This window comes from Fukomys damarensis, unplaced genomic scaffold (assembly GCF_012274545.1).
Source record: "Fukomys damarensis isolate Sample0158 unplaced genomic scaffold, DMR_v1.0_HiC HiC_scaffold_37, whole genome shotgun sequence".
Taxonomy (NCBI): Eukaryota; Metazoa; Chordata; class Mammalia; order Rodentia; family Bathyergidae; genus Fukomys; species Fukomys damarensis.
Genome location: NW_022900949.1, coordinates 14876468 through 14885812, shown reverse-complemented (window position 1 = coordinate 14885812; position 9345 = coordinate 14876468). Strand labels below are relative to the sequence as shown.

The 9345-nt window shown below is 36.3% G+C and overlaps 1 protein-coding gene across 1 annotated transcript; it reads right to left on the bottom strand.

Moving 5' to 3' along the window:
* Window positions 1-7233: 7233 nt before the first annotated feature.
* LOC104867623 (olfactory receptor 7E24-like) lies at window positions 7234-8178 on the bottom strand. The gene has a single exon (XM_010632028.2). The coding sequence runs from the start codon at window positions 8062-8064 to the stop codon at window positions 7234-7236; it is 831 nt and encodes a 276-aa protein (XP_010630330.1). The 5' UTR covers window positions 8065-8178.
* Between the last annotated feature and the right edge of the window lie 1167 nt (window positions 8179-9345).

Below are 9345 nucleotides of genomic sequence, written 5' to 3'. Positions count from 1 at the left end.
AAAATAGTTTTATTTTTCCTTGTAGAGTCACTTTTCCTTCTCTTTTTGGGGGGAGCTGCAGCATCCAAGCAACCATCTCAGTTGTTAATTTTGATATTTTTACAAGGTTGTTTTCTAAATGCCCTACAGGAGAACATAAAGATGTTGTAAAAGACTCATAAAAAGTTGTTACTTTTGGTATTACATGGCTATAGTGGGTGAGAAAAAACAAGGCTGTAGCCAATAACAGTAGTGGCATCTGAAGAGGTGGGGGTGTTAAATTGCTCTGCTCTTTGGGAGGGGCTGGAACAGGCAGTGGCTCAAGAACAGAGTCTCTGGGATAGAAGGTAGGAGAGAATAGTGTCAGGAAGGTTTAAGGCTGAAAGAAAGGAAACACTCCTCATGAGCAAGATTCCATTGAAAGTTGCAAACATCAATCACCATGGCACTTCGGCCACCATAACTGAGTGGGACTGTCACAGAGATGCCTGCCATAGGCACCTCTTAAATCAGGGCATATTCATTTTATTTTGAGCCAAATTAAAAGGAGCCAAAACCAAGTGAATCAGACTACAAGAAAGTAAAGTTTGAGATGAAAGAGGACTCCCCTCTGGCTGGCTTGATGGAGGACAATTGCCACATGATCCCAAATTTCCTCATCCAGTGTCCCAGCCTTAGGAAAGGAAGGGGAGTATTTATAGATGTCCACTAACATATTATCAATAGTACTTTTAGGTATTGAATAACAAGCCTGCTTTAAAAGGGTCTTCAGCACTGAGACATATAGGCATGACTCCTCTGATAAGGTTTGACTCATATTTTAAGCAGTATTTAGAAAAGACAGTAATTAGAACAGTAACCACAGCTGGGCTTACCTGGCCCTGCATCCACATCTGGAATTATTTCATGAGAGCTAAATGTTGTCACAAATTCCCCTGCCTTTGCCTTGCAGGTAGAGCCACCTGTGTATTCTATCCACATCCATGCTGGGTACCAAATATAGGAAAAATAATAATGTACTTGCCAGAGATCCCTGTGTTCCTGGCCTCCTGCAAGTCAGTATGGTTTCTGCCAGATGGGAAAGTGGCAATTAAAAGAAACACAGAGAAAGAGACTTGAGAGAAACTGAGTCTTGGGGGGATCTAAGCTGCTCTAGGCAACAAAGACAAAGACATCCCAGAACCTCCAGTGTTTGTTCATTACAAGTGTGGGAAGTGGGGAAACAGTGAAGGCCTTGCGACATCTGTTGATAAAAGTATCAAGCAGGCAGAAGTGCAGAAGGAGGACACAAGTATATCTGTGCTGAAGAGAGCACATTGTTCAAATGGGAAAAACTTTAGCTGGAGTCAGTTGACTCTGCCTGGGAGTGAACTCAGCCAAGCTTTTCTACTTCCAATGTAACACAGTTGAATTATGGAGGGGCAAGATGTTTGTGCCACTATAGCCTGCTGATCCTGGATGAAAGTGTCTAGTACTTTTTATCGTTCCTATGCTTTCCTCTTTCCCTTCTTCAGGATGAAGGGGCTCAATCACTGTTTATTTTTTTAAAAATCATTCAGTAAATTACTATTGTTATCCTAGGCTTTGGTTTGCTTCAAATTTGAAGACCTTTAATTATATAAACTACACATGATTAATGATATCATAGACCAGCTATGTGACATTAGTGTATACTGTTCCTGTCTATGATTAGAAATCAATGAAATAATAAAAACCTTTAAATTTTATTTTGTTTTTTATCATTTGTGTCAACCCCATAAACATCTGATGAGTAATATTATTCATCTCCTTATTTTAGGAAGAAGAGGGAATACCATTCTATAATGACCTAATGACAGTCCATACTTCACTATTTTTCTGAATATTATTTCCCCAAATGAATGTAAGTTGATAATATACTACAAACATAAACTAATAAAACTATAGCACTGTACATAACACAGATTCCTTGAATTAATAACTGATCTACACTTTGATTTTTTAAAAGATTAAATGAGTAAAACTTCTGGAGGGAAAAGTCTCAAAATGATCATTAAATATCATTTTAATAAAGCTTCAATTTTGAAGAAAAATTAAAAAGCCTAGAGAGCTTACATTAGATGTATTCTTCTTTTTCTGAACACAACTGAATATAGTGTTAAATATATAAATATATAGTGTTAAATGTACTGTTAAATCAAAGCTAGTGCTAACTTGGGGTGAGGGGAACCCTTGTATTTAGATTTAAGAACTTTAGTAACAAAGAACCTCTAAAGCCCAGGCTTCAGTGTCAATCTTTATATTATATTTTAGTAAATTTCCATGTCAATTTTCTGAATACATGGATGGTAATTCTCTTATTTGTCTTACACAAAGACAACTGGGATTCATTTTTCTGTCAAGTAAGCCACCAAAAACAAGTACAGGAACTATTTTAAACACATATTTATAAATTGCACACATGAAGATAGGTATAATAATCATCTAGCTTATAGAATTATATATTAAATTTTACTATTTTTCTCAATCTCACAAATCATTATACAAAACTTTGCCTCAGATTCAATCCAATGAGGAAATATTGGTACATATTTTTGAACTAGGGTTTAAGAATCATTGCCTTAGATAGACCCTGATATTCATAAAGGTACGTTAGTATTCCATGTTCTTTTATTCTTATTTTTAAATTTTTATTTATTTTGGTGGGTACCAATGTTTAAACTCAGGATCTTATGCTTGCTAGACAGGCAGTAGCACCACTGACATAAATTCCAGCCCCATATTCCATGTTCTTATTGTTAAGAAAAGTGACTACCAGCTTCAAAATATAAATATTTAGCAATATTTATTTTATAACTAAAATTTATCATGATTTGAATTATTGCCCTTTAATTCTAGGTCTTTATTTCTATGCATGATTCTTCTCTCCTGCACACCTGTACTCCAATGACAATGACACTCTTTAATTTGATGGGTGGATTTTCCTGTCAGTCTCCATGACAATATTGATTTTTGGGGGTGGGGGTTTGAGACAGCATCTCACTATGTAGTTGAGACTGATCTGGAACTCTCTGTGTAGCCCATGCTGGTCTCAAACTCACAGTGATCCTCCTGCTTCAGCCTCCTGAGTGTGGGGATTATAGGTGTGCACCAGACAATATTGATTTTTGTGTCCATAAATTGTTTCTAAATAACTTATCACTAAACTACTATTAGCTCCCCTAAATAGTGCATAACACAATACCTATTGCCCCTGAAATTTACTAAATGACATTGACCATGTGCTTTTGTCTTTCTGTGATGCATATATATTTCTAATATTTTAACTGATATCCATCATTAACTAATGGGAATGTTATTTAACTTAGAATTTATTGTTGTGACAATCCATTCAAAATTCCTCTATTTCATAGAAGTCCAAGTTTTCACATAACATGCAGATGAAGGCCTGTTGTTTCACTTCCCACAACTGATGCATGTGTAGTGCTAGTGTTAGACCACCTATATTTATTTTCCAACTAAAAGTCATTTATTCACAGGACGTTGTCTTTTTAACATGTATGATCAAAATACCATTGAGATGCATGTGCTGATAAATCTTCCAAGATAACTAATCAATTACATTGGGACTATTATTTCCTTTTTATTCAAATAAGAAACAATGTCTTTTTATGGAAGTCAGGACATGAACATTTCTTTCCTGTATGTTGACCTTCTACAATATATAAAATGTGTGGGAACTTTTCAACCTCTTTGCATTCATTATCGCCTGATGGAAACAGAGTATAACATTCATCATCAGATAATATGTGATGGTAAGTAATTTTGGAATACAATAGATATTACACTGTTATTTTTTCAATAAAGAAGTAATTTTGGAATATAATAGATATTACACTGTTATTTTTTCAATAAAGAATTGTCATTCAGGAAATAACATTAATTATCAAATTGAGGCACTTACGATTACCCCCACAGCTGTCAAAGTAGCTGAACTCCAGCCATGGATTCACCACTCTAGAGTAAAGTGGGCCTATCCAGAGCACTCCACAGACTGTGACCCCAAGGGATAGTGTACTCAAAACCCCAATTCAGATGTAGGAAAATCCACAGGTTTCAACTCCAGGAGACAGTGAACTTAAAGCCCTGCTCTCACCACAACTCAAGCTGGTGAGTCCATGCACAGCTGAAGAATAAGGACTACAATCAAGATATTATGGACTATTTTGCTGTGTCAAATTATTATGTTATTTTGTTTTTGAGCTAAGTGTTTATAAGCTTAAAGATGATAAGTTTGATGAAAATTATGTACCATGTAAATCTTTCAAATGGGACCCAGAAGAATATTCATTAACTGTTACTTTTGATGAGTGTCTCAGGGAACATTATGGTGACCTGGAGTTAACTATGACAGTGGAGGCTATACCCGGGAACCAACTTATTGTACAAGAAAGATCTGAATATGGTTTAACAATGTTGATGTGGCTAGAGATACCAGGAACTGTAATAATTGTACACAAGTTCAATGTAACCCACTTAATATGCTTTTAAGTAACCCCTGGGATGGTACATTGCTGAAAGGACAAACTTGTAGGGTATACATAGGCTATTCCTCTACTCCAAAACATTAGTCACCACTTACTCATGACACCTGGGGGATCCTTCAAATTATAAAAATTTGTAGAACACCTCCTGCTAAGTTTGGAGCCACTCCTGCCCTAAAGGAAATTCAACAAGTAATAGATGGACACCACTGTAATGATATAGGGATAGATATAATGGATTTAATTGTTGATACTCACTCACTGCTGCTATGGACAGACCATAAATTAACCTCTAATTGGATTTGTGCACCACTCACCAGGATAATTTATCAGGCAATTGGCATCATGAATGACTTTCCCTTAGATCCAATATAGCTTGCTATATACTCCTTACTTTCACTAACCATTAAATGTAATTGTAACGGAACTTGCTTTCTGGATGTTCAAAAATCACACGCTGTTTCAGTTATTTGCACTAATATTGTTGATTTGTCTTCAACCACTGGTAATTACTCTGCCCAAATGGAACTTTATTTCTCTGTAGAAATGGTGTTTTTAAGATGATTTCAAAGCACTCCACTGGTTTGTGTCCTTTGGGGACCTTAATCCCCAACTTGTCTGTCTATACTCCCTTAGCCATGAGAAAGATGCCTTTAGATGTCACTACAGCAAACACTTTGTTTAGAAAGAAAAGGGACCCAATTGTCCTCCCCATATTAGCAGGATAGCTTTAGCAGGCAGCCTCACTCTAAGTGAAATGGCCCTCAGATTAGAACAACAGTTTGTAGTTTTGTGACAGGAGATTAGAAAGGACTTAGAAGAAATTTGGGATGCAATTCAAACTTTATAAAATCATTTAGATTCATTAGCTAATGTAGTGTTACAGAATAGGTGGGGCTTTGATTTGCTCACTGCTCATAGAGGAGGAACTTCTCTGTTTCTTGGAAAGGAATGCTGCTACCATGCAAACTAATCTGTAATAGTTAAGGAATCACTAGATAAATTAAGATATATTAAATTGCTAGGAAAAGAGTTTGTTACTGAGGACTCAACAGTCAATTTTGGTCTTAACTTGTCAGGATGGAGAGCCTGGGTCAGCATCCTCAAAGATAGATTATTGTCATACTGCTGTCCTCATATTTGGTCCCTGCATGATAAAATGGATATCCAAACATGCATGAGAATGTAACAGCTTCCCAACACTACCCAATGTTAATTATGAGGAATAATGACAATTGGTATGAATATAATGAGGGGTAAGGAGTTACACCCCCCAAAAAACAAAGGGAGGAATGATAGAGAACACTTTAATAACAAAAAATCCTACAAAATGTCACAATGTAAAATAACTTCTGCCATTTGCTTTGCTTAGTTCAGAATCAACTGGCATCAGAGGCATCTAGTCTCACTCAGAAGTTTTGTGAGTGAAAAGAACCATTGTTAACTTTATGCCCAGGCACATCCCCTTCACCTGGGCTAGAATAGATATATAAATGAATTTTAAAGGTAATCCCCTCAACAAAGAAGTGCTAAATCTGGGTCAAAATTCAACTGTCCCACAACCCTGTTTTGAATATCAGCAATGCGAACTGTGAGAATGAAATGTAACCATCTGAATGAGATCAAGGCTGTAAAACCCTATAAAAAAAGGAGTTGTAGCCCAGTACTAGATCAAACCACGCACTGCTTTATGTGGGATTGGTCTTTGTTGACAAATACAACTTATATTATTTTATTTCCATTCTGTGGCCTCTCTGTGTGTGACATGCCAATTCCTCCCATAACACCACCAAAATCACATACAGTCCCCATGGCCAAAATGTTGCACTTAGGTATTCTCCCATTCAGCTACCCAGGACTGAATCATTGTCCTGATAATGAACATTCAATATGTCTGATAGTACTTCCTTCATCCTTCATGCCTTTCACCATTTAGTTCTTTGTGCTGCTTCTGCACAGGGTCATGACGAGATACAAAAATTAAAATGCCTTCTCTACCTATTTCCCAATAAAAATTTATGCTCTGTGCTCCGAATAGACTTGCACACAGTCTCATACTATAGCTTTTGGACACAGACAATCATAGGAGGAGGCAACACAGGTATGTTGCTTACAGGATTGGAGCCATCAAACAACTTCTGGAACATGGACTGAATATTGACTATTATATGACCTTAGAAACTCAATGCATAGAGCTTGTAATTAATCAAACTGGTCCATCATAAACTCTAAGAAGTTTCAAATACTAATGGGAGAAGAAAGAAAAATAAATCTCCACCAAGTTGGGGGATTCTTCCTAGGATCAGAAGGAGGCTTAGTTATACAGTCATTTCTTCTGTTTCTTTTTAAGATTTATCTGAGGTGATCTTTTTTCCTGTTTCCATTTCTATTATGGTAAAATTTTAACTAAAGTTCATGATATTCACCATTTTCAAGTGCAGATCTTAGTGGAATTAATTATATTCATAATATAGTAAGTACATCCATCCCCAAAATCTGCTTACAGAAATTGTTCAGCTTCACAAAGTACAACTTTGTACTCATTAAAAATCCCAATGCATCCCATGCTTAAACACTGACTACCACTATTTTACTATGATAAATATGTGATAAGAATTTAAAATAAGTGAATACAAAAATATGATCACAGAAACAAAATGCACAGCTATAGGTGTTTAAGTTTGCTATGTTGTTTACTCTGTATTTATACATCATGCTAGAGGTTCTAAGATTAGAATTTTCTACTGTGGAGCCTTCTTAGGCTACTTTTAATGTTCCTGTTCCTCAGGCTGTAGATGAATGGATTTAGCATTGGAGTGACCAAGGTGTAAATGACTGAGGCCACCAAACAAGATGTGGGAGATTGTGATAAAGCTGAACCAAAGTACACACCAAAGCTTGTTCCATAAAATAAACAAACAACTGAGAGGTGAGACCCACATGTAGAGAAGGCTTTAAACTTTCCTCCTGGTGATGGGATTCTCAGAATGGAATAAATAATTTTATAGTAAGATAAAAATATCCCTGAGATGGGAAAAAGTCCAAATAAAACACTGGAAATATACTTTAAAATGTTACTTGAGAAGCTGTCAGAACAGTCAAGACTAAGGAGTTGAGCAGGGTTACAGAAGAAATTGGAAATGAGCACATCCTTGAAGTAGGTAAATTGTAGAACAATCAAATTGTGGAGCTGACAGTCCAAGAGGCTAAACAAAAAAGACAGCAGAGCTAAGAAGCCACAGTGTCGAGGATTCATAATGACTGGATACTGCAGGGGGTGACAGATGGCCACAAACTGGTAATAGACCATCACAGTCAGAAGTATGTCATCCATACATCCAAAAATAATAAGCAGAGACATCTGTGTCAGGCAGCCTGCATAGGAGATGACCCTGCTGTGAGTTATGATGTCCACAATCATGTTTGGGACTGTGGTGGAGGTGAAACCAATGTCAGCCAAGGACAAGTTGGAGAGGAAGAAATACATGGGGGTGTGGAGCTGGGAATCAGAGCTGAAGGCTACAATGATGAGCAGGTTCCCAAGCACTGTGACCAGGTGCATGGACAGGAACAGCCCAAAGAGGACAGGCTGCAAGTCTGGATCCTCTGAGAAACTCAAGAAGTGGAATTCAGAGACCTGTGTTAGATTTTCTGCTTCTGTACTGCTTGAAAAACTTTGAAAGAAAAAAAAAAGTTGAAGGAAATGATGCACATAAACAAGTAGACTAAATTCTCTATGTATTTTGAACTCATGTATTCAAACATAATTCCCTTGCTAAGTTTTTCATTATTGGTATTCACATCCTTCCATACCCACCTACTTTAGAGACACTCAACAATGTAATAGCCAAAATATTAGCAACAAGTTAGTCTATGATCACAATACTATATAGCCTCCTCTTAATTAAACATAAAGAGTAAATAATATCATGTTTCCTTTCAGGAAAAATATTCTAATGGCAATGAAGAAGCATCAAAACTTATCTAAAACCAAGGGATAATATCCCTGTACTTATAATATCTATAATATGTCCACAAAATTAGGACTGCATCATAAGAACACTAAACTAATGTGATAGTTCATTGGTAAAAATAAGTTCATGCCTGTTATTGCCAAGAAATTTTTCATTATTCTTGGATTCCTTTTTTCTCTCTTTTTTACAAGTATGTGTTCATTCAAATTGTTTGTCTTTTAAGAAATATTTCATATCTAATGTGTATCCTTGGACTTTGTGAAAACTTTATAAACTTTGTTTCTTTGGATGCACATAGCACTACCCACAAACATGGCATTAGTATACACTGCAAAAGTGAATGATTAAAAACTAATGAAACCTAGGTAGGCATGGGGGCACATACCCATAATCCCAGCATTCTGGGAGTCTGAGGCAGGAGGACTGAAAGGTTGAACCCAATCTGGGAAACAGTGATTTATAAAAACCCTGTCTCAAATTTAAAAGTCAATCAGAACTGTGTATGTTACCTTGGCATCAATCCTCATTACTTGCCCCAAAAGCAATGTTAAGAAACACTTTCTATTTTGTTTTTTTCCTCCATAGATTTCCTTTTGGTAAGCCTATATATGGGTAAGCTTTGTGAAAACAGATATGTTTGTTTTTCTTGAAACCACATTGTTAAGTAACATGCAAATGCTCTTTCATTGTTTTTCTGATTACAAATCATTTCTCTGAACATGAAGCACTTTAACACCATGGTCAGTTTCAGTGTCTAGGTTTGAGACCCGATGTTTCTTCTACTCCTGGTTAATAGACTCAAATAAATCTTTCCTGAAACATGAATTATAAGAGTCTTACTTCAGATACCTGAAGGAAATTTGAGTTCA

Excerpts from the sequence above, each read along its gene's own strand:
- LOC104867623 (XM_010632028.2), bottom strand. The coding sequence starts at position 8,064 with ATGCACCTGGTCACAGTGCTTGGGAACCTGCTCATCATTGTAGCCTTC.